We start from the raw sequence: 26,669 nt of genomic DNA, 5'->3' as shown, positions 1-26,669 counted from the left end.
TTTGATTACTGAGAGCACCAAGAGATCTTTAATGAAATCATACATTTACTTAATCTTTAAATTTTAAATAATGCCTCTTTCTACCTGTACTCTTTTACCCGTATTTTTTCAGGTGACCAGAAGAGCAGAGATGTCAATACCTGACGTGAATAGGGTAAATAATTTCAGATACAGGAAAGAAGCCACAACTCACAAATAAATACGGCTATCTTCCTGTTGTTTGTTGTAGAGTTCTGAAAACCAGGGTGGTTCCACGGTACACATTGCCTGAGCAAATGCCTCACGGGTATAATTTCATTTCAGATTCAGCTTCTGCAGATTGCTCCACAGCTCTGCATCTGTAATAACTAGTATCAAATGAAGATTTGGCACACAAAACTTTTATAAGAGAAAATAGCTTTAGAATTGGCTTGTGTGATGTTGTGAACATAACCTAGGGCGCCAGAAACTCCTGAGCTGTACTCGTGGCTGTGCTATGAAGATACTGGTCTTGATATTATGTGCACCAAGGACTACTCATCACAGCTGAGAAGAAAGGGCCGCTTCAAACAATCTTACGCTTGAAGCTACAGGAACTGGTTAGTCTGGTAAATTAAAGCAGTCTCCTGGTTGCTATCAGTTCACTTTATGTGTCCAGGGATTCAAAAGAAGGTGGAGTTGTGGCCGGAGCCTGGATAAGTGTTTGCTTTCCCTTGTTTAGGAAGAAATACTCAAATGTGCCTCATGTGAACTAGCCACTTCTGAAATCTCCTCTCTCCTGTTACAAGCCAGCATCATTGTCCGTAAAATGAAGACAATATCTGTTTGTTTCATTAGATTGATGAATTAGTACATTACACTTCCAAATGGTCTGAGGATTCATAGAAGCCATTATCATCAGAAAGAGATTGGCATTTTAGAAGAAATTACAGATGAAATTACAGATCTCCATATTCCAAAATATATTCTACCATGTGACCAAAGCACTGGTTTAACTGTTTTCTCTGGCAATGATTTTTGACAAAATTCTTTTCCTTATGATTTTAGTGCACAGAAGTTGATTTTCTCAGCAATTATAAGACTAACACTGAAAGGCCTTAATCGCTTAAAAATCCCTTTCCATGGGTTTCTGTTACTTCACCTCTGTGGCTCCTCAGAGGCTTACTATGATAACAGCTTTTCTTAAAAAGAAGGTACAGATTTTTTTTTCAGAAGTCAGATGCTTTTTGCTTGATTGTCCTTTTGATTATTTCTACCCATGCACATATAAATTGGTTAGTTATGAGATACGATGAACGTAAAGAAAGGATGTAACATATTTCGGTACTCGTTCAAAACTATACTGCACATTAATAAGAGCATTTCAAACTATATTTAAATAACAAAACATCATTTTAGGTGGAGAATATCCTCTTTGGGAAGTATATGGACACTTTGTATCTGTCTCATATAATTAATCAATGCTTTGTTTTCATCAGTGGTATCTTTGGCATTACCAAGGTAAGTTGATACTATTTATACTTTTAAAACCAGCAGCATTTTAGACTTAAACATGGTAAGTAATATATGATTACTCTCTCCTTGTTCAGCAAATTATTATTCAGTGCTAACCCCAGTGAAGTCAAAGAAACTTGTTTGACTTATAAATAGTATTGTCCAAGGGCCTCACGTGCAGTGATGATATATTTGTGTATATATATAATATATGCAAATATATAAAATATATAAATATACACAAAATATAAAAACATGTTTTCCGGCTTGTGCAGTTCTGGAAATGCAACTCAAAACAGCTTGTTTCTAATGAAGTATGCCAGTGCCATCCAAAAAACAAAACACAATGGCAAGTTTCTAGGAAACCATACGCAGCCACATAAAGGACTTTTTAAAATAGTTACCGAATAGCATTGAAATTGTGGTATGTCTTTGAGAATTATAAAAATGTATGCAAATGCATAAAATCTGATTCATTAATCTTCTCTAAAGAAGTCCATGCAAACTAGATTTATTTATGAAAAAAAAAATATCTCTCTCTATATTCAGTTATTCCACCCTAACAGTGATAACCCATTACATACTTCTAAGTGTTTCCTCAGCCAAACCCCATGAATCAAACACTCAGCTACACAATTTTTATTGGTACCAAAACAATAGACACTACCTATGTTAAATAATATTCAATATCTTAAGGGGTAAGTGGAGGAACATTTTGAAGAGAATTACTGTGTCTTTAGCCAGATTTAAATATACTGTTAGGAGTTTGTTTTAATAACTTCCAGGCACATAGATTCCTTTTTAGTAAGCATTGTAGATCCATTCAGAAACTGTAAGTGTTCATTCCAGCAGTCACTTTGACCAATTAACAATTTAAATATAGCTCTATGTTGCTCAGGATTATAATTGTTTTGCAAATCTCAGTAGTATGGCTTCTCTCATGGTAAGCCGAATGGCTGTGCTGAATTGTGCCAACTATGTGACTAATAAAAATTGCAACAGTGGGTTACAAATAGTTCTTCAGAGGCCATAAACTAAACAGAAATGTTGACTGGGGAAAAAAAAAGAAAAGAAAGGAAAACTATCTGTGTCAATGCCAGTATTAAAATGCTAGTATTAAAAAAGAAAGTGGTGAATAAATTGATATTTATGCTAAGAGGCTTAGTTTGAAAAGTCAGACATTTATGAATGAGAACTAGAAAACATACAAATCAGCACAAATATGTGGACAGATCTATTACATCATGTATAATCACACAGAAAATACTTTTGGGTGTTGTGCTCCACTCATTTCTGTTAAAGACAGTGAAACTTTCTTGACATATGCAAAATGTGATCAAAGTGGTTGCACTGATATTCAGGCACACAGACAGAAAGAACACGGATGGGTGAGAAGTGGGGAATGACAGTTTCCATGCTGGTTTCAGATTACAGCCAAGCAAGCAAGTAAGATCCTCCATTTTAAGAGCACAGTATCTGAGGGGTATTACAAAAATTCTTGCATTTACAAGCTCAGACATGTGGTCACCTTGCTGAAACCATATTCAAGTAGTTTCTAAATCTCAGTACTTTGCAGTCCTGCCGATACAAGGAGGAAAAGTGGAAATATGTAGTAGTTCTAAACTTTCCACAAGATAAATCTTATTCTTAGCAATCCTTCCTTTCCAGACATTTCCTTCTGAAAGATCAGCAACCCTTATCTTTCACACCAGCTAATAGACTTAGAGTATGTTTTGTACTATACTGCACTGCATGAGTCCCGTTGCAAATAGTGAAATACAGATGCAAAATCTTCCAGGTGTATTTCCTGAGGCACAATCTGTCCAGATAGAGGAATGCATCTCTACATCCCTAAATGGTGTAAAGATATACTTTAGAAATATGATTTACTCACAGCATGAGTTTATCAGCTCCACCTGATGAAGGCTATTCCCTGTTTTTAAGATAAGACAACAGAACTATTGAAGGACTGGTCAGTTAAATGAGTTAAATTTACAAATACCAGGGAGAGGTTTAATGGCTTTAGTCACCTGCTGTGAAGCTGGCAACTCACACTCACCCTTCCATTGACAGTCAAGACTGGATATGTGGCACACATCCCTTCTTTTTCTGGAGCTACACAACCACAAGGTCACCTTTATCAGATAACCAGAGAGAGGAGTATGATCCATTCAGTTTGAGGCCTCAACAAAGCTTGAGAAAAGTGTCTTTACATTTTGGATGCTACCATTTCTGAGTGCAAAACCCAGGCCCTGCTATTAGTTCACAGAATTTGGGGAGTTCACAGAGATCCGTCATGGTTGCACTGCTAATCAAAGAAAAGACAATAAGTAGGCTCTGGAATACTTAAGAGAAAGCATCTAGAATTTCTACATTAATTAATGCAAATGGAAAAGTAACTTCTGCCACTTTCAGAATTTAATAAAGACTACTAACTCTAGCAAGAAATCAAAGCATGGAATGAAAGCAAGTATGACAGGATGACGAGTATAGTTGAAAAGAGTGTAATTTGGTTTTTTAGCTCTGTACCAAAGATATTACTGGCCAGGAATGCACCCAGAGAATCAAGAAGCTGGAATGGGATTTAAAGGGGCATTCAGCTTGTGGATCATTCTGATGATCCTCCTATGAATACTGACATAGCCAAGTGTAAAATACACCTACCACAGATGTGCAGTGTTACTTCAATCCTGCTCCAGAGATCTGCCTATGAAAGTCTACCTAAACCTTAATACTGCTATATAATGGAATGGTTACAGATGTGAGAAATCAGGGATAGAAAGCTCTGTTGTTAGCACCAAGTGCTCACAGTTATAGCAAAATATATATACTGCATTAACTTTCACAGTGGTTTCACATGAATATCAAAAAGATTGACTCAAAATTAGATCTTCAATAGGTGGAACTTGGTGAGAGATTTTAGCTCAGAGATGTCAGATAACACACACCTCAAATGTGATGCAATTTTCTTCCTATTGCTCTTCTTTCTGCTATTGTAAGACCAGCAATAGTTACTGAACAGCCATTCTTGTAATGAATATTGCATATGACTGTTTTCTTACAAATGAAAGGAAGAATAAAACCTGCTGCTTCTTGATGGGACGAAATGTTTCCATTATTACCTCATGCTTTCTTTACCAGAGTGATTATATTACACTACCAGATCATCATGTAATTCCAATTAAAGAGATGAACTGTTTTCTTCATCAGATGTATTTTAGAAGCAGAGGATCAGCAGGATGCAAGGCCTGTATTTCAACTGTTAAATGACTTTATATTCTGAAGGAAACCTGACTTTGAAAACCAATTCTTCTGCTATCCATACTCTAAAAACCTAACCTCCTATTCCAAAATATAGATTTTAGCAATATTTGCTTTAAATTTCCAAATTAAAAGAATTAATAATATAAAGAACTGGCACGATTAAATTAATAATAACAAAGAACTGTCATAAGCCCAATTTTTCCATTGCCTAAAGATTATGCTAAATCATCTAGCAAACTAAAGAGGCAAAGATGACTGAAACATTCTAGGCTCACTAAGACATTACAAAATGCAATAAAATAAAGGATGCTAAGCAAGATGAGAGTTTTGAAAATCAGCTGCAGTAATATAAATAAATAAATGTTAGAAAATGTCAATCTTAGGGCAGAATAAAAGTTAAAAGAACTGGATGGCCTCTTCTACCACATAGTCCTTATATTGTTCATAAAAGTGATAAAAGAAAGGAGATAAAAGGAGATAAGAACAAAATGTTCAGTTTCCAAAGACAGTCTGTGTCAAAAGAAGAATAAGACCCTTAAGGTTCTTTATTATGTTACTTCCTTAAATAAAAAGTCTATATATCCATAGAAAGAGAGTTAGGAAGATCACTGCTTTAAATATCTGCTAAGTTAGCTAACTGCAGTTCTAAAGATGACATAATTATCTTTCCATATTTTTCAGAAAACTAGTATTTCTGTTCAGTCAAACACCTGAAAGAACACTAATTAACATGTTCTGAAAGGATGCCTGAAAGCTCCAAGTCAACATATTTGGGAGTCATTTGCACCTTTACTTTACCAAGCTCATTTCATTAAAGGAAAACATTTTATGTCTTCAAGTAATCCATTAGTTTGGGACAGATCCAAAATAAAGGAAGCCAAATTCCTTTGTGGAGCAATTTCTTCAGCAGAAGTCAGATGGTGTGATTCACTGGGTTGCAGAATAATCTTCCAAGAGAAGATCTGAAAGCCTGATAGATGGGTTCTTTGAAAACTAGACCTGATGACACTCAAGAAAATATACTGCCCAGCATCGAGGACAATGAAGACTGGCTAGGTCTTTCTCAGCTCTAATTTCTGTGAGCTGGCCAAGCATATGTGATTGAACTGGAAAGGAATTTAACACATTTCCATTTATAGTAGAAAGGGGGTTGAAAACAAGACAAAGTCCAGACTGTTCACAAGGTATTTATAAGAAAAGCATGGGTGTGTGTCTTCCTTAAGAAAAGTAATCTTGATAGTTCTAAAGCACAATTCAGACCCATATTTGATTCTTGAAACCTAATTATACATTCAACATGAAAAAATGATTACTGAACTTCTAGGCAACACTTTTTTGTGTAGTGACAACTGCTGAGTCATAAGCCTGTACTTGACAAGTTATAGAGATTCATATATGGGTATTCACAAGCAAAAACAAGGAAAGCTTCAAAACATGCCTTGAAGATGGAAATAAATTATAATAAACAACAGAGTAAACTGTGTTGATATTACTATTTATCTACTGTTTTCTCATTTGCATGCTGAATGGCAGTTCTGAAGAAGTGGGAACCAAACACAGAGGGATAGAAGCATTCTCTATGGGAAGGGCACTGGCATGCATCTATTTGAACCTAAACTGCTCCCACAGAGCTTCGAGGTCTTCACACAGGAAAGAGAAAGAATCAGAGTGCTAAGCCAAATAGCAGCAAAGCCGGGGAAAGTTCCCAACCAACATTAAAATTTCTTTTAAATGCACTAATGAGAAAAAAAATATTTTGCTTTTTGTTTGTTTGCATAAATTATCAACAATATGCTTTCAATCTGTTCTGTTTTGGAATATGAAGATCTAGGTAGCCAGGCACACAGATAGAAGTCTTATGGAGTCCCCATGAAGACATCAGACTCCATACACTGTAAAGGAGTGTAAAGGCCTCTGCCTATGTGTGATTGACTTGACACATCTTGAACAACAACTCTGATGCAATGGATGTGGGAGGGAGTCCCTTTGAAATAAGTTCTGGGCCCTATGGACCTCTGTCTCTTGCTGACATAATTTTCAGTCAGATAGAATAAACAGTGACAACAAATAAAATTATCGTGTACTCAGGAAAAGTTCAGTCCTGAAATAGGCTCAAAGCATGCATCCAAGAACAATTCAGCAAGTTTTTAATGATCTCTTGAGCAATCAGTAGTAATAACCACTCAGATCACACACTGCTGACTGCATACTAGCTGTCCAGAGCCCAGTTTAATCACAACTAGGTACATTTTGCAAATGCTTTTCACTTTAAACAATTTAATGCAAGTACTTAGAATCTGCGTACAGCAATACATACAACTTCTGATGCTCAGAGCTCTAGTCTGGGGAACTATCTTGACCTCAGTGAATGACTCAGTTCATGGCTGTTAGAACTGTCTACAGTGACAAATAGTTTCTATTAACACCTTTCATGTTTCTACTCTGTTTTGTGCCTGTTGGTCAACCTGCTAAGAGTGGAACTGGCTGAAACAATTTTGTGTGCACATGCATTTGTGCACACAGCTCACTAAAACACATGGTATTTCTAACAGAAGACGGTTACAATCGTAGAATATCCAAAGCTCCTTACAAATGTGGCATTGTTAATACTCTGCATCACTGAAATCATAAACATACACCGAAGACAAATAGATACAAGTAAACAAACTCATACTGCTATAATTTTAAAAAAGAATTACAGTTTAACTTCACTGAGAATGGTGGTTGTTCAAATACCACCGGTGTGAGAGGTTCCTTCAAATGCTTGACATAAATAAATGGACAGCAAAAATGAATGCACTCCTGTAACCTGTTTCCTTCACTTCTAGAACAATGTGTATCATTTATCTGGAAGTGCTCCTTTGTAACTTGTCTCCAGCACAACCGCTAATGTGCAATAAGTCTGGTAATATGTGACTGACTACTCACCTCATCAACTTGAGGATCTTGAGCCTGAGCAGCATTGGGCACTGGGGAATCACAGTCTGGGCTATAATGCTCACAATAGTCAAATGCAGCTCTGGGATCAGCTATAATCAACAGCTGTTGGATCTCACCCTGCAGGAAAGCATACGCAGATTAAATAACAGAAACAAAGATAGTCTACAATTCATCAGAGGTACAGTTTGCATTCAGAAAAAAACCAGGCACATAATACTTAGTTATTACCATCTGTGGTTATTAATATCATACTTAATTTCTGCCGCTATTATGGAAAACATCTTAAACATTGTTCACATGGAAAAACAATGCAAATTAATGCGGAATGGACTAGGTGCAAAATTCTGGCTTAAAATGATGTCTGGTGGGAATGTGTAACTCCTGTTCTGTCATTTTCCTGCTGTTTGTTTACTTCTTTACTGGAAACCAGTCTAAATTCCTAAGATTTAATTCAGGGCACTTCCTATTACCAGCATGCAGCTCAGCATGCAAGTGATCAACAGTGTAATTCTGAGAGTTTGCATCACATCGGTACTCTCAAAGAAGGAGACAATAAAATAAAATAAAAAAGTCTGTACCAGAGACACAGTTATTGGAATAAAAAATAATTAAGTGAGCACTGTGTAAATACACACTGCAGAATGTGTTAAAAAAAACTTTTAACTGCTAACAAATGTTATTTTTGCTTCTATTGCCATATATCATGCATAAAAACATCACAGTAAAGGGATCCACTATTCTGGATATAAAAAATGGCTCTGCTGAGATCCCCTGCAGAGACCTTGTATGTTTATCATTTTCCACAGAAAGCTGTCTGGTATCCAGTGTATTTCTTAACATAGTGGTACTATTTAAACAGTGTTAGGTAAATTCCTGCCAACATTTCCACTATAAATTTCCTCATCCAGGAGCTTCTTATGCTCTCAAAATAATAAGCTTGTTGAAAATTGGCAGATGTTCTTGGTCAAAATCCATTAATTTTAATCTCTCACTATTTCCCCAGAAGGAGGGGGATTTTTAAGCTTTTATATACTTCTAATGTAATTTTATTTTGGTTTTACCCAAAATAGGGGCAAATTATTAAATTTGTTAGTACACCTGTAGCTGTTTCATCTCTAAGGAAAGATATCATAACTGATGGAAATCTACAGCTGTGAAAATTCACAATTCTCTCAGTATTTCCAAAATTTCTTTACATCTATGATAATAGTAACCTTTAACAAAGTAAGAAAACTGTAGAACATTTCAAAATAATAAAGAATAATGGTAACACTTCTTCCTTTCAAAAGGAGAAAAAACCCAAAGAAATAAGCACATAAAGAAATTTCCACAAACTGACAAAAAATAAAAGAAAAAAAGAAAAAGAATCTGCAATTTTCCTAGTTCTACAATATTTTTACTATCTTTTTAATCATATAGTAGGAAAAAGTTTCATAGCACATAATAGTTATATATTACAAGTCTGCTTTTTACAATATTCTCTACTCATTTTACTTTATAGAATCATGCGTGTCTCAGGTTAACTTAGATTTGGAATATTTTTTTTTTAAGCTTCCAGAAATAAATGCCAATGCCACAGTTTGTTTCTCTGACAGCAGTTCTGGACTGTCCCTTTCCTTAGCTCACTAACGCTTGCTGATTTGGATATCTTCTTACAAAACCTGCTATGCATACAGAGAAATCCCCTTTTGATTTTTTACATGACTCCCTCCAGAGCCTGAGTGCTTTGAGAGGTTTCATACAGTCACTGTCAGCCTGGGGTTCACATCCCCCATCTCCAACAAAGTGTTTCCAAAGTGGTCGCCCTTCCTCTTTCACCAGTCAAATTAAAATGGAGTGAAGCAGAGGAAAAAATTAGAGAGAATTAGCAACTGAAAGACAAAAGAGGTAACTCTTTTGAGCAGCCATTAGAGGTGGATGTGTAGAACCTCTGTCCTCACTCTGAGTTCAAGTCATTGTCTTGCTCTATGCCCTGGAACATCCACGGCTCTCTGCGATGCCCATCAGATCATCACATACACAGTGTGCCAAGTAGTGCGAGCAATGCCCAAACTGCTCCTGGAACTACTGTTCAGTGTGACAGCCTAAGAGAGCCCGGGTTGGGGAATGTAGCCAGTACTCTGGAGCTGGCTTTGTGCTGATCTTGAATGCCATGGAATTTTGGCACCGAGCTTTGTTGGACTGTGTGTTTGCAAGAAGCACTCAGTATGCTGTTACCACTTGGCTTAGATGTCCCTAAATTGGTTAAAGCTGTTCCTGATCCATTGACCGTACTTCCCAGCCCCGCCTGTCTGCCTGTCATGGGTCTACATAGAGGGAGGCCCTCAGAAGTCTTGCACAGAATACATAAATTGCTACTGGCTATTCATGTGCGAGAATTTTACTGAGAAACCAACTGATTTTACGTTTGGCAACCCAAATGTTAATTTCCCTCTTTTTCCTTCAACATCTGCTATAAAAATATTTCCAGTAAGTTAGTATTTTTCTTTTTCTATTTTTTTGTTTTTATTTTCCTGTCTTTGCTAATTAAATGGCTTCCTTGAGTTTTTTGTTCTGTGAAGTATTGGCAGTCCTCTTTCAATAGTCAGAGAAGAGCTCTCCTTTCAGATCAGGTCAATCATCTCAGCACATGAAATTCCACACTCAGTATTGCAGAGTTCATTATTGTGATTTAGTTATCATTCTAAGGTATTTGTTGAACAAATCTACACTCTTTCCCTCTGAAAATTTTTCATATAATGACTTCAGTCTTCACAAACACATTCTTTGATTTTAACTGCTTGACTTCATGAGACTAAAATAGAATTTTTAAAAGTTTTTTGCAAATAAACTACACATTATCTGGTCATATTTCATGACCTGGAGTGATAAATTTAATGATCTACCTGCACAAGTCCTGAGAACCTTAAATAAATTATGGATAAATAGAGTCATGAGTTATTAAGAATTCCAACAGTTGCTCTCTAAAAACAACACTGAGGTATCTAAACATATGCATATGTGCATGCAGGATAGGACAATGAAAGCAAGAGAGGGAGAGCAAAGGGAAGGAGACAGAAGAACAGTTTAAAATGTACAAAGCATCCTTGAAGTATTCTGAGAAGTGTATTGAGGAAAAAAAAGTATGAAAGGCAACTGTCTATATAGATTAGTTCTTTTTCCTTCTCTATGAAATTGTCATGACCATATCTGCTGGCAAAGACTGCTCGGGCAATTTCACAAAGTTGATACACAATTTCTAGCATATTATAGAAGTAAAGACTTTCATGTCTCTGCTGAGCCAGTCTTCCACTATGCTTTGGCATCAAGAGATGAGCGGGATGATAGTAGGAGGTAGAGGCAGAGAACTTGTGCTGAAGTATCAGGCAGATATACAGAGCCATTTTTTCATATAAATACTTGTAATAATGTGCATGCTTAACTTGCCCCCGAAAGCGCTAAAAGCCTATTTAGCCCTTAAGTAGAATAATCTGCTGCCTTGTAACATTGGTTTTTTTTATCCTGGATAACACTTACAACAATGCATTTTAAAGTGTTTGTCAGATACTTAATGTTATTTGCATATTAGGGATGAGAAAGATGAGAGCTACATTTCTGCCTTAGTTGCCCAGAGATGGAGGGAAACATTCAGCAAGGTAGCTAACATCAGGCATATAAGAACCACTTGGAAGCAAAGCATATCAATTTTAAGTCTTAATATTTAGTTTGGATCCTAAATTCTTTATTGAAATAGGCATTAAGTGGTCAAAGCCAACACACAACTCACAAAGTCAATGTATAGTTGAATAATTCATTGCAATATGGAATAAAATTGGTTAACGTCTATAAACATTTTAATTTCTCTCTATTTTGGGGATGTGCTCATAAATAAAATCAGAGACTTTTGAATCAGCCTCATGGTTATATGAAAAAATCTGCCGGAGACTATTAAAAGGAGTTATTTAGATCTGAGGAAACATTCACTTCTTTGTTGCGTGCAGCAGCAAAGGCAGAGAATGAGGCTGGAGAGCTACAGGGAGAATATACTCAAACCAGTAGAACACCTGCTGAGTGGAACAACTGCACAGACATTCACGCACATTAACTGCTCTACAACAAGGAACTGCACAGCTAAAAATGAGAAGTGTGTGGTGAATTCATGCATTGAAAATTCCTCTGTGAATCTCACAGACATTCTACAGTGACATTCTGGAATAACAAGTTTACGTGCATGGACATTTCCAGGATTTGCTGAAAAACACAAAGCAGTGATTCTTGATATGAAAACAGTTTGCAACATTGAAAAAATACAGTGTTGAATAAGAAAAAAAAAGGAAATTGAGACTCAATTTGCAGGAAAGCAGTAAACTAACAAATTCTCTTTCCAGTTCTGACTATGTCTTCATGTAATTATTGCTTTAGTTAGCCTTACAGTAATAATTGCTACATTTGATTCCAAGCTTTTGGAGCCTTTCTTAGATTCACAGCGGAAATAGGAACAAGGAAAATCTCCAGTTAGATATGGTGTCAGATTTTCTCAATGATGTAAATCATTGAGTAGTAAGGAATGAATTATTTTATCATTATAGCAATAAATGCCAATGGCTACTTATTACCTTAATTGACTTCATAATATGTCCTAGATATTGTCTGTCTTCTTGAAGCGTTCCCTTTTCCTTCTAACTATGAAGTCTTATTAATGCTTTCTAAATATGGTACATTAGAGAAGTACAACGGTAAAGTAGTCCATTTATAGTCTATTTATTACCTAAAAGTTTCTATCATCAAGAAAAGACATCTCTATTATCAGCTGCCACATTCTTAAAAGGCAAAAGTATGAATTCTTACAAGGTTGTAAGGAAACTATATGAAGGAATCAGTGCTGAAATTGTCTTCTTCCAGTATGTAAAATTTTATGGTCTAGTTCCACAAGAAACTCAAACAGTTCAGAGACAGATTTTGGGGATATATCTTTTACAAGAATCTTAATGAAACAATAACCCTGCCAGGTGAAAGTGATCTTTGTCCAGGAAATAGCAGGTAAGTGTTACTTGAGAAGTTCTGCAGGATTTCTCCACATAAACAAACTTCAAAAATTATTCAAAATTTTTAAAAAATAATTTCTAAGAACAAGTGATCTTGACAGTTGAACAAATAAGATGATACTTAACAATGTGACCAGAACTGAGAACCCAAGTTGTAGTTTCTTATAGTAAAATAAGGAGGTTTTTGAAAATTATTTAATCAGGAGAAAGCTTCTTGACCTTTTTCCAGTTTAGGAAAAAAAAAGCAAACTCGTAGCAATTCCTTAAATGTCTAATTTATATTAGAGGTTCAAAAAGACTTTCCACAACTAGAGTGGGAGGTTAGTGTTAGCAAAATACCATCTTTCTGATTCATGATCTGGATAAAATGAATACCTCTTATATGCTTATAAGGATAATTAGATTCTAAAGATGTCTAAGTAAATGGTGATAAAAGCAAAACAAGAGCAGTGCTAGGTACTATATCAACTCAGGAGAACAAAATCAATATCTTTCATTTTCATGTTATGGCCAAAGCCTAAGAAGTACAAAGTGAATTTTTCAGTAAATGAAAAGAAATCCTAACCTGTGCCAACTTTCTCTAATTAGTTCTGTGACAGTACAGCTATGGACTCCAAAGAACAAAAGTCTAGATAGCATGAATATTATTACTATAGAACTTAGAAAAACCTGCTGCAGAATTCATTTAATCTTCCTGTAAAGATCTGAGGGATTGAGGAATTCCAAGGGCCTTTAATATAATATTCCATAACCAGGGCCCATTGCATAATATAGCTAGAGAAAGATATTTAGAGCCTGCCAGAGTGAAGCACTGTAAAAGCAATAAATGAAAGTGGAATTCTGTACAGGTCAAAGTTTCCATAGAAATCAATGTCTTCTTCATTTTTTGAAATACAATGCTTAAAGGAGGATAAATTCAGCTTGGTTAAGAAATAGTTTGAGATACCAATTATAATTTTTAACCTTCAAACCAGACCAAAGTCAACTGTGATTCTTGGTTGAGAGATTAGATTTTATTACAATGCCTATATAATAGCAAGTGTACATAGAACACACACACACACGTGTGACCCAGGACATCTTCCTTGCTTGTTAAAAGATCTGCAAACCTCTCACATTTTCATGTATCTTTGAAACCTCACTTACAGCTGTGTTTAAAACTGAAATATATTACACACAATAATAAATGAGGTGATAATAAATCCTATCTGTTAAATTTGTTGGAGCTGATGCAACACACAGCATTTTTTGAGCCCAGGTTGTTAATTTTAAATGTAATTGCATTTAATGTAATTACAAAAGTTTAGTTAAATGACCATTCCGTTTCTTGGGAATACTCCTTGAAAATGAACTTGAATTCTGATGAATTACCAGAGCTTTGCTTTCTTTTTCTCTCCCACTCCTGCTTTTAAAAATAAGGATTAGAAACTGGAATTATTTACTTTTTTCCTTGAGCATAAGTTTGGAAATACTATAAAAAATTAATAAACACCAAATCACCATTTTTTGAGATAAAAAAGAAAAAAGCAAAAAACTCAAGCCAAATAGAGAACTTTTGTAAAAAATCCTGTTTTTTTTTTATTAGGTGTCTCTGAAATGGAAAAACTGTTTGCTTTGCTTTACTTTTTTTTTGTATTTTGGTTTTCCTTTTACCTCTCAATGCTGGAAGTTGGCCACTTCCCTAGTGTTGATATCTAAAAGGTTGATTCTAAATAGTTTTGCCTGGAACCTATTACATTTTTTGCTTTCTGTCCCCTTTATGTTAAACATTACTTTTTAGTCTGATGGACACTAAACATTCAGTGGGTCAGTAGCAATTACTAAATGTGACGTATAATGGGAATTGTTTTGGCCGTGTCTACATGAGCTGGAAGTGCAGCTCAACAGGAGTGTATGGAAGAGAGGATACTGAGGACACCTCACTCACACCATCTGCCTTCAGGGGCATTTTACTTTGGGCTGGCTTCTCTATTCTACAGTAGCTGTACAGCAAATTTGATCAGTCAGTAAAAGCTCTACCCATTCTGCTGCAGTTACCTTCTTAAGGGAGCATGCACACAGATGAATGGCCTTTCTGCACTTGCACTCTTGAACTTCCCATGCTTACAGATATGTGAGGGATGGTTCCTCATCTGAAGGAATCTGCAGGTTAAATCATATTGCTGTCAGGGCACTATCAGTCTATCTTCAAGTGCTCGCTCAGGCTATTTGAAGGAATCCTTTTCTGTACACAAGTGTATGAGTGTTTTTACATGAAAACAGATTAATGCCTAGTATCAAAATCTAAACCCTTTATTAACAATTACTACTGCAAGGATTTAATCTCATAAACTCTGTGCTTTTAAAGATTTCATTGAGCTTTAATTGAGAGTCTTTACATCAGGTTTTGTCTTGTTATACTCATTTACAGCACAATGCCTAAAAATTATTGCATTGGTATGATGTGTGGTGTTCTGAAGACAAAAGAAGCCTATAGGAAAATATCTGCATAAAGACTCTGTTAGTTATTAACTTGTTATAAAATACTTATAAAAAACTGTTGTATTATTCACATCAACAGTACTAAATGAGGAGTGACAAATCCTTAAAGCTGGCAAAGAATAAAAAGATCCCTATTATTTATCAAACATTTAAGCTACAAACATATTTCAATGGATACAATTCAAAATTCTTTTACTAGGTGCCATGTACCAGAATCTCACTAATTTCTTTTTTTTTTAATGTTATTTAGGAATTTCCATTTTTTCCAGTAAGTACTTACAAATCAGCCTTTCTTGCACTACGTATTTGAAAACACAGAAGACATTAATTTCAAAAGACACATGTAAAAGTTTGAGGAATGTTGTGATAGCCTTTCATAAACAAGCATTTACAAATTAGTCCCACTGATATCAAAAGATCCACTTCAGTGAGCAAGGGCTTAGCAGTGTAAATGAAGATCTCATAATTTGGCAGTTAATAATAATACAGTTTCTAGACAGCACAATTTTATTATTCTAAGACACAATCACAGTTCATCATTTGCTTCTCAAGCATTGAAATGCACCTGATGCTTAAGGCTGGCTTGAATTCAGTATCTTGTTTTTTAACATCATATTGATGTCCATACTAACTGAGCACAATGTCATAAAATCTCAGATTAGCACTTATATTCAGGAATGAGCAGCAGGCAACTCCAAATTAGAATTTTCTCATATAAAACACACACTCCCACCTCCACTCCAGATCTGGAAAATACTTTAGATAAAATTTTTCTTGCTTTTAAAGCTAAACCAGATGATTTTTCTGACACTACTACTAAAAATATGCCTCTTTGCTTTAGTGCAGTAGGTAAACTTACCAAAGAGTATTATGCGTGTTGAATATACAAAACCAGCAAATCTGGTAGTCATTTATAATGCTCTTAGAACACCAATCAGCCCTTTCCTTCTTTCAGTGGTGACCTACCTGAACTCTGGACACTCATTATGCCTATTCATTCTAAAATTTTAGGTCATCATAGGAAAGTTTCATCAAAGCAGTCATGTCCAACTGACTAGAATGTGTGCATTTAAAATTTCCCAGTGTACTATAACATATTCTTGCTTTAGCAATAGCCAGACTGCTAGAATCAGAACAAAGATGGGAGAACTACCTAGAAAATGGAGTTTAATATTAAGAACAGAAAACCAGAAAAGGAAATAGCAAAAATGCAATTTCATTACATTCTGTATTACAAATTTAAAAAAAACGCAATTAGAAACAAAAAAGAATATTTGTTCCACAGTGATACAACACTGTTTTAAAGTAAGTGCGAAACATTCCTCCCAGGAATAATATTTGTTCTGAGGATTCTAAATGAATGGTCCATCCAAATATGTTAGAGCAATATGACTGAAAAAGCAATTGTTTTTTAAAAAGATACAACTGGATTGTCAGGAGTTCAGAATGTCATGTCATCATATCTGTTTCTGACTCATGTGCTCACTGAAGAATACACAGAGGTTTAGGTGCACTCTCTAAGGGAACAGGAGCATATGATGTATCTAACTGTTCACAGCACTGGTTCTGACAGGGCTGAACTCTGCTTTCAGTGGGAGTGAATTGCCTTAGAGGTGCAACTGGTTTTTTTGCAGTTGTGTTATGCTGCATAAATTGGTTCAAGACCAAAAAGAAACACTGTCATATTCCACTAGTAGGTTTTTGAAGCCTGAGATTTCATTACAATTATCTACAGCTTCATTATTTCCACTTTTTAAATTTCCATTCAGTTTGAGGAGTCTGAAGAGTGCTCCACTGCTCCTGTGATCAAATCATTATTACCCAAGATAAAACAGCCTTTATGATTCATGGATACAATATTAGTGCTTCTGACACTCAGAGCCGTGAATTCCAACAGGTATTTCTTTTTAGGCAATACATGACATACGAAAAGTCTATTGTATACAGTTTTAAGTCTTAAACAGTTAAATCTAATGTCATGGCTAAATAACTTAATTTCTGGAATTTCCTGCACACAGAATAAGACATATTGTGTTATGTGTTTCTTCAGTGCCTATTGTGGTCCCAAGATACAGCAGGGTTCATAACACAGAAATACTAACAAGAAGACCCATGGAATCACCAAATATCACTCTGTGCTACCATGAATGAGAAAAACAGAATATTTAAGACACAACCAGAAGCAGGAGGCAGGTTTCAGGAAACAGCACAATACTTTAGAAATTGTAGCAGCAGTAACTAAGGGATGGATAAAGCCTTGTTAATGAAAACAAAAAGAATGCTGTGTAGAGAGTAGAAAAACAGCAGACAAACTAAAAATGAACTAGATTATGTTTTGCTTGGCCAGACTTTGAAGGACAGAGGTCACTTGGCTTAGAGAAGCCTAGAGAAGAGGAGACTGATGGGAGACCTCCTTGCAGTCTACAGCTTTCTCACAAGGGGAAATAAAGGGGCAGGTACCAATCGCTTCTCTATGGTGACCAGTGACAGGACCCAAGGAAACAGCAGGGGAGGTTTAGGTTGGATATTAGGAAAAGCTTCTTCCCCCAGAGGGTAGTTGGGCACTGGAACAGGCTCCCCAGAGAAGTGGTCACAGAACCAAGCCTGACAGAGTTCAAGAGGCATTTGGACAATGCTCTCAGTCACACGGTGTGATTCTTGGGGCTGCCCTGTGCAGGGCCAGGAGTTGAACTCGATGATCCTTGTGAGTCCCTTCCCACTCAGGATATTCTATCATTCTGTGATTCATTAAAAATGTATATGGTACAGCACTTGGTTTAAACTTTGAGGTACATTCTAATTTCAACAAGCACATTTTTAGCTAAAGATTCAGATAATTGAACATTGGTATAAATGAACCCATGGTGGCTCTACAGTAAAAGAGAAAGCAGAAACCCATCCCAAAAGCAAAGATTGCAAGCTTCTAATTTAAATAAAACTTCAGACTAAACCTAAACCCCCAGCAATTACAAGAACAGCCTTACAAGATGTAACTGATTTCTCTGAATAAAACAAGAGGAAAGAGTTGTACTCAGTTGAGTAAGAAAACCTAATCACTGAAGAAATTCAGAAATATATAGTGATGTTAAAAGGATTGAAATGCTGCTGTTCTCAGTACTGAATGCTGATTCAGCCTCTAAACTGACTACAGCTAGGTGCACAATTTCTTTTTTGAGTCCAAATACATCTTTCTTCTTAGTGGGTCTCAGCTGGAATTGAAGCACTAACTTGTCATGTCAGCGTAGAAGATTTCAGCAAAACATTTTGGCAGAGGATCACTACCACTACCTTCCTTTCTCATCCTTCCACACGTGACAAAAACCCTCAGAGAATAGTAATTTTAACTCATTCTAGTATATTCTGTCAAAGTTATATTCTCATGTCCATGCTGACTTTAAGAAAAATGTAGGGTTATTTTTGAGTTTCTCCAATTAATCTGCTAATCCTGATTTTAAGTGCTAATTTTAATTTGCTAATTATGTCTTCATCCAACCTTACTGACTCTTCCAAAAAATAGTTGCATTCTACCACATCCCTCCCCTTCTCTTGTTCCTCTATAGGGATTGAAAGAGCAGAGGGAATTGCATATGCAACTGCAAAAAGCAAGGATGGAGGAAACTATCACTGAGGAGGAACTGCTAGACTAGGAATTATTTTGCCTTAAAATAGTTATTTTTTGCCATGACTCAAATCAAAGTTTCATCTTTCTTTCTGAATGGCTAATAACCTTTGTGGCAAAAGAATGACACAGCAGGAAATTTTCAGAACTATCATTTTATTAACTCCTTAGATAGCCTATACCTTTCTGTATTCTGATGGGCATGGTTTTAATCTCTTTTTAACATATTTTTGAATGATTTAATATTTAAAATTGTTTAAAATTTAAAGGACAGCTATAACATTGTAACAGTCAACATCTTCAGAAACTAAAGGCCCCTAGAATGTTTCTCATTATTAAATATGTTACTTAATGCAAATGATTAAAACAGATATCTCCCTTTATATGCACATATCATCAAAATTTATTTTCAAACAGCTATGTATAATCATTTCAGCACCTCTGAAACTCAAGACAGATGTTTTTATTTAGCAATTGCACTGACTAAAAGAAACCAAACATCCCTCTTTGAAAACTTTTACAATGGTTACAAACTTTGCAAGAACAAGCCAGGGCCTGTTGCCTTAGCTTCTGTTATAATCTAAAAATCACATGTAAACACTAAAAAAAATCAATTTATCTAATTTTATTTTTTTCTGAATTATTTTTACTATTGCATATTCACATTGCACACACTTTGACAATTTATTGTCAAACACACATATTGTGGGACTTGGTTTCTGACCTAAGAAAAAAATAAAAATGAAAATAGAAAGTAATTTAGCCATGAGGAGACCAAAAATCCTTGTCACACCCCAGATAAAGCACCTGTGGAAATAATCTTCAAGTGGAAAATAATGTCCCTCAGATGTGCAAACTGTATTGGGGACTACAGGTGAATTAGGCTGCAAATACCAAACATATCGTACTGGTTGATCCATTGAATCATCACAGAAATTTCCATATTAAAAAAGCTCATGGTTAATCAGTGTCACAATGTCACACTCAAAATTCATATTTCCCTTCTTGATACCTATGCAGATTCTCCAGCACATGTTCTGCTTAAGGCTAGGATTACAACAATGGACATTAATGGAGCACAGATGTTTTGTATATGAAGTTAACTACTGATCTGTATTTTCTTATTTTCCAGTTTTAATTTAAATCTTACAGTTTTATAACAATATTGTAAAAGAAACTCAATAGTGTAGATCTAGAGAAGCTTCATTATTAGCCTGTAAAAATAATTGTTGACATAAGGATTCTACCTAGAAAGGCCTCATGATTGGCAGTCACATACTTCCTTAGAGGTATTTTATCCTTCCTATATGTACTTCTTGGCCACTAAATGATGGAAACATATATGTCCTTATTGCCAAAGTATGTTCCATTTACTGGAAAGAGTAATAAGTGGGATAAACACTATAACAGATTCATATTACACAGAAAACTTTCTAGGTCCTTCTGCCCTGCTCTCAAATATTCTTAGCATGCACAAATACCTGCAAATGTTTAAGAGAGACAGAAAGAAAATGATTCAGTATCATACTACACAACTTTCCCAGACTAATTGTCCTAAATACCTCAGGTATCTCAATATTAGGTAGAAAGACAAAAAAAGCAAGTCCCTTCCAGACAAAATATAATCTAAAGGACAGAAAAATGCATCAAATCTTCCAACAATACACTTCCCTATTTTACTTCTCTTTAATTTCAGCCTATCCTAACAGGTTCTATAAATCAAAGTTTCTAATTAGATCAGCTTTTGATCTACTTAAATAAATAAAATTATTCTGGTTTGTATTAAGCACTTCACTCAACACAAAATCACTCAATATCATTTGTTCGTTATTGATTTGTACCTCAAAAACTTCTTCATCCAGAATCCTGGTTCCAAAGACAGTGATGCCATTGGTGTCCACAACTGTTTTGTCACTTCTGTCAAGTGGTTTTGTAGTTTTTTTGTTGCAGTCAACAATCATTGTAACACTTTTTTTCTCCACACTTATAGCTACTCGATGCCACCTATTAAAAAAAACCCAACACAATTCTACTGTAATTTATGTTTTTAAAACTAGGTCATTGTGTTCTTATCAAGTCAGATAAAATTTTAAATGTCTCCATTTATTTCCTTTTTTCATATGTGTACAAATGTGCACAAAGTTTTAAATATTTCCTACATACATTCTGTCCCTAACTACAAACGAATCTGATCCATAGGTCACTATGAATATCCTATGTAAGATAAAATTCAAGCTGACCTTCTCTGCAGCTTTACCCAAAGAACATTAGTAAACTAAAATTATAAGTGGTTACATTTTATAGATTGACTGATCTGACAGTAGATTTTTTTTTTATTCATGTGTTTGATTTTCCAAATTACTTAAGGAATTACTTGAGCAAATATAATTAACCCAGCAGCTTATTATTTATTATTTACATTTTAGTATTTGTTCTGTATAATCAACCACAAAAATTTTACTATGTTCCTTTCCTTATTTGAATGTATCCCATAGCTATAGAGGTTTTTCAAATATGTACAGCAGTTCCAACATAGATGCTTTTCCAGATACATATACTTATAAATGCCACTATTCCTGCAACATTAGCCTAGCATACATAATATTCACCAAAAAGTGAATGAAGTCATTCAGAATACTGACAAGTGTCTGTGTTTTATTTTAAAAGACATTTGAGAATAAAGTTTTATATGATTTGCCCAACTCTACTGTGTTCTTTATAAGACTTTATTAATAATCATGACAGACCACTTTAATTTAGTGAGCCTCTCTCAACTCAAAGATCTAAGAGCAAGAGCAGACCACTCTGCAATCTAGCATGGAGCAAAGTGTTAAAGAATTTTTGAGAGACCAGGGCAAAAAGTGTCAAAATATGTCATGTTAGTGACTGGTAGGAGGAAGGCTGGAATCAAATTATTTTAGTTGGCTTTTTTGGCATTAAGGTTGTCTAAATCAGAGAGACAGCTTAGATCGTTACAAAGAGCTTCTGTATATCAAAAGGAACACCTTGAAGCTAATGGAATCTGACTGCTAAACACTATCACTGAGCCAGAACTGTAATTCCATGTTTTCTCTGGAACGTGGTTAAACATGATCATTATAAAAGCAAACTGGCCATGCATCCTCAGGCACATTACATTGTTTACACTTTTAAAATATATCTCATTTTGAGATGAAGATTGTTGTCCTAGATCCTTCATAAAATAGCTGAGTCAGAAGAAAGTTGTCAGGCTATCTTTTGAAAGCACGTAGAAGCTGAAAGCATGAAATCATGGCTCACTGTGGACAGGATTTACTCCAGTTGATTTAGAAGTTGTATAATCTCACTGCAGGAAATTGTACCAAACCAAGTTCATTTTTATTTCTTAGTGTTTGTCAGTTTCTCAACATTTTGGGGGAAATTCTGAAATCTATGTAAAATCTTCTTTATTTAGAAAAAGTCAATTAAAAAAAAGTTTGCTGCTTTGTTTTAACACTCCTTCTGTTAGGGAAATGCATCAAGTTTAGGTTTTGTGGTGTAAATCCATTGTCTGGTAATACAAGGCCAAGAAGACAATTACTTTTTTCTTTTTTTTTCTCCTTTATTGCTTTATAAAATGTATTTCATTACAGTTCAGTTTTGGCCCTTCGTTGCTGATTTGTTTTCTTTTGCTTTAGTAATATTTATTTCTGTGTATCTCTGAAGACTGTGGCTGCTCTTCCTGGACTGCAGCACAGTAAATAAAAAGTTTTTGAAAGAATGAATGCCCTTTTACAAGCACTGGAATGACATTCCCAGAGAATGACTGCTCACCTACAAAGCTATCAAAAATTAACAACTGCCTTAATAATGCAATTGGTGTTTGAGGTTAATTCCTTTACTGGGGGTGCAGTGTAAGTCCTCGCAGCACTTCAGATTAATTGTCCAGATTCTTCTTCCCTGATTTCATTACACATGTATATCTCAAACCATCTCATTGATCTTTTGGCTTGGGATAGGAGAAGTTCTATGCTGTTTCGTCAACTTGTCTTCACTCTGCCTACCACCTTCAAATGGACCAGACAATTCTTCTAGTGGACTATTCCTTGAGATTTTTTGAAAACAGAGTTTCTTTCTGTATTGCACAGGAAGAATCTTCACAGGTTTAGTTTTGGTGGGTTTAACTTTTATGACTATTTCCTCACTCTTCATTTATAGAAATGGCAAATAAGAAAGGTAGTTTGCTTTATTTGTAGCTGTATACAGCATTTGAAGCTGGAACTGTATTCTGCTGCAAAGGTTCTCTGATTTTGTACCACAGCAGTCAAACTAAGTAGAAACCATGTTCCTGATTCATTTAAATATTTAAGAAAACATTTGTAAATACCATAAGCACCTACACAGTGGTCTGTGGCACTCCTTCTCATTTTAAAATTTTACACTTACTTGCCATCAGCGATGTTGACTGTTCTGAAAAGAGGATAGTCTTCTGGGGCAGGTTTTCCATTTTGGTCTTCAAACAGGAATACAGGGGATCTACCAACTTCAACACCTACTTGCTGAATTCCTTGCTCATTGTAGATAGACAGGAGGAAAGACTGGATACCCTTTTTAGGTTTTACTGTCATTAATATTGAAAAATCTTCTGGAAAATCTCCACCTGTAAACAGTTATATATACAGCTATAAATCCAGAAAAGATGAAACCATTCTTGAAAAGTTTACATTTTTTCCGTAAGCACAGAGGATCTAGTACACAAACTGTTGGGGTTTTCTAATTCTCAAAAGCGAGTACATAAGAAATCACATTAGGAAGATTTTCTCTATCTTTTTTTTCATTCTGGTCTCACTTTAATTCCTGAAAGATATACCTTAATGGTTCTTAAAAACATAATTTGTAAACCATAAAATCATGGAATGGTTTGGTTTGAAAGGGACCTTAAAACTCATCTAGTGCCAACCCCCACCATGGGCAGGGATGCCACATACCAGACCAGGTTGCTCAGGGTCCCATCCAACCTGCCTTCAACACTTTCAGAGTTGGGGCATCCCCAGCTTCCCTGGGTAACCTGTTCTAGTGCCTCACCACCCTCTGAGTAAGGAATTTCTTCCTAACATCTAATCCTACTCTCTCCTCTTTAAAACCAATTCTCTCTGTCCTATCACCACCCGTCCGTGTAAATAGCCCCTCACTCTCTTTTATAAGCCCCCTTTAAGTACTGGAAGGCCACAGTGAGGTCTCCCCAAAACCTTCTCTTCTCCAGGCTGAACAACGCCAGCTCTCTCTCCTTTGTGGAGAGGTGCTCTAAATCTATTGTGAATTCCTGTAATAATACAATATATGAAAGAACCACGATAGTTTCACATTCATTATTTTTTTCTATTCATCTTCTGTTTAGCAATCTTCTAATTTAAAAGTGTGCACTACAATTTCACTCAACATAATAAGCATCTGTGCTATAGCAAATACACTCCCAAGCCCTTTAACAGCCCTTGATAAGCACTTATTTTAGTTTCTCTCTTACAACATATATTTGAGTCTTTCTAGCATTACATTGTGCATAACATTGAAAAAATATTTAACTAGTTTTATTTAATGGGAGATTTAGGCAAAACTAAAGAACATCAATTTTCATTTATTCCCTGATGCTTTCGCTTTGAACTATAGATGATACACCAAATATTGTTCCCACCTTTACAACTAAAAATAAACAAAATGAAAAATGGATGTTTATAAAGGAAGTACTGAAATATTGCTCCCATTGACTCTATTAGGGTCAATAACAAAAAAAAGTGTAAGACTGAGATTCTAAAATTAAGAATATTGGATCTGGATCCATGTGGCTTCAGCTACAATTTGACATACAAGAAAGAGACAAGAATCTAATAATAACATTGGCAATGCAACTTTGTATGCATGAGAGTGGATAACCTGTTCTTAAAAATTTTAATATAATAATAGAGTAAGCTCTAATAAAATAACATGCTGCATTTTTGTAATTAATAAAACTATGTAAAACTTCATCAAACTCTGATTTAGGAATTTCTTCTTCCAGTGGAGAAAATGTAAGATTTTTTCCAAGACAGGTATTGTGGGAAAACTCTTTAAAGATTCTAGAGTCTTCCATGAAGACAAGTTTCTACTTCTTTAATTACAATATGAAAACAAAATGCATAGAACTTTCCTTGCACTTTAAATGATATATTACTCTTCTAAAACAGAAAACTTACACTTATTATATTGTCTGCTGCAATGACATTTTATGTCCTTTCTACTGGTTTTTTACTTTTTTTTATAGAAGGTTTTTGAAATATTCTAGTAATACAGGCTATGTTTATACGTCATTTTGACATCTTATTTTTAAGGGATCAAAGCTCAATAAATAGGAAACATTTCATTTACTCTGGTGAGTAAATGGTGGTAAAGGTTTCTCATAAGGTAAAGCAGAATAAATTAAACTGTATGTTATACCTTTTAATGTCAGAGCAAACAGATGACAAAAGATGGAAAAGAGAAGACAACTGTCAACATTCTAACATGTAAAACTGAATGTATTCCTATGTATATACAGTTCATGGACACACATCTGGAAGAGTTATCAAAGTCTTCTCAAGTGCTTTTAAATTTCTTTTTTATTGGGATGGTTCTATTTGAACAATAACTAAAAATAACAATTGGAGGGAAACTATCTAGAAAAATCTTTGTATGCATCTGGGTTGTCATTCCTATATGCTTTTGTAAATGATAACTAAGAGCATGTAAACAAACTGTACAACTAAATCTAAGCAGTTATCATAACGATTATATACTGCCTTCCAGCCAGTGCAATCAAAGCCTATTATATTTTGGGAAGTTGGTAAATATTACTAAATTCATATTTTTAAAAGATGGATACATTGCTGGATATATTTTAATTCCTGATGAGTTACAGGAGTCAGATGAAAGTAAGGATGGGATGCATTACAACTTGTATTGTTAAGTTAAAATGATATTTCACCACTTGACCTTATCTTGGATCTCTTCTATAGTCTTTCTACTGTTACAGAGCATTAAGAAAAAGGGACATGATCACTAAAATACCTTTCAGAATATTCTGAAAAAGGAAGATTTCTTGTGGTCAGGAGAGAGGACGTTTATTCCACAAGATTCAAAAGGAAGTAATTCCATAATCACCTCCCAAAAATTGTTTCAATGCTTTTTTACTAATGTAAAGGATAGCAGGACATTTTCCTGTATTAAGCAAAGTTTTATACTGTGAGTGAGCAATGCTTTTTTTTTGTCTGCTGCACGCAGAAGTGTTACAACGAATTGGTAAAATCAAGAAAACTCATTCCCCTTGTAAAGCAGAAACTAAAAACATGAATAAGAAGGGTACCTAAATTACGACAGTCAAAGGCTATAGAAATTTAGATGTCAGCCAACATGTTCTGGCATTCAAGAATCATAAGAACAGTTATAACTGCAGCTGCCAGATTTCCTCTTTATACTACAATCTGATTCATTAATAAGTGCAAATCAACCCAAGCTTTCAGACCTCCAGCTCTAGATTCTCAGGCTTTGATTTAGCAGAAGGTGTTTGCACTGCTCTATTTTTTTTAAAAAAAACATAACAGTGATTCCAAGTCAGTTTAATCTTCTGTTCAGTTGTATTTGAATACTCATTTAAAGCTTTTTGTTGAACCACTTTGTTTCAATTACACACATTATAAAACTCAGACTATAAAGGTGCCAGCTTATTACACTGTGCAACTTGTGCAGATTTTCAATACATAATCACAGAAACAAAGAATGGGTAAGGTTGGAAGGGACCACAGTGGGTTATCTGGTCCAACCTCCCTGCTCAAGCAGGTCTATCATAGAGCACACGACACAGGATTGCATTCAGGTGGTTCTGGAATATCTCCAGTGAG

General features: G+C 35.2%; 1 protein-coding gene across 6 annotated transcripts in view; it reads right to left on the bottom strand.

Moving 5' to 3' along the window:
• COL11A1 (collagen type XI alpha 1 chain) overlaps positions 1–26,669 on the bottom strand; it is a 134,961-nt gene that overhangs the window by 90,938 nt on the left and 17,354 nt on the right. For 5 of the 6 annotated variants that reach the window (XR_003532310.1, XM_027671821.1, XM_027671820.1 and 2 more), the window contains exons 3-5: positions 23,206–23,419; positions 20,643–20,805; positions 7,666–7,794 (exon numbers count right to left, since the gene is read on the bottom strand). Coding sequence is in view for 4 of the 6 variants with exons in the window: in XM_027671821.1 (XP_027527622.1) it covers positions 7,666–7,794; positions 20,643–20,805; positions 23,206–23,419 (506 nt within the window). In the remaining 2 variants the exon portion in view is untranslated. Of the gene's footprint in view, positions 1–193; positions 893–7,665; positions 7,795–20,642; positions 20,806–23,205; positions 23,420–26,669 lie in introns of those variants that run through there. The other variant, XM_027671825.1, reaches the window with a different exon arrangement.

This window comes from Neopelma chrysocephalum, unplaced genomic scaffold (genome assembly GCF_003984885.1).
Source record: "Neopelma chrysocephalum unplaced genomic scaffold, ASM398488v2 Primary Assembly neopelma1_97222, whole genome shotgun sequence".
In the NCBI taxonomy this organism is placed as follows: domain Eukaryota; kingdom Metazoa; phylum Chordata; class Aves; order Passeriformes; family Pipridae; genus Neopelma; species Neopelma chrysocephalum.
Note: the sequence above shows the minus strand (reverse complement) of the source record. Positions and strands in the feature narration are given on the sequence as shown.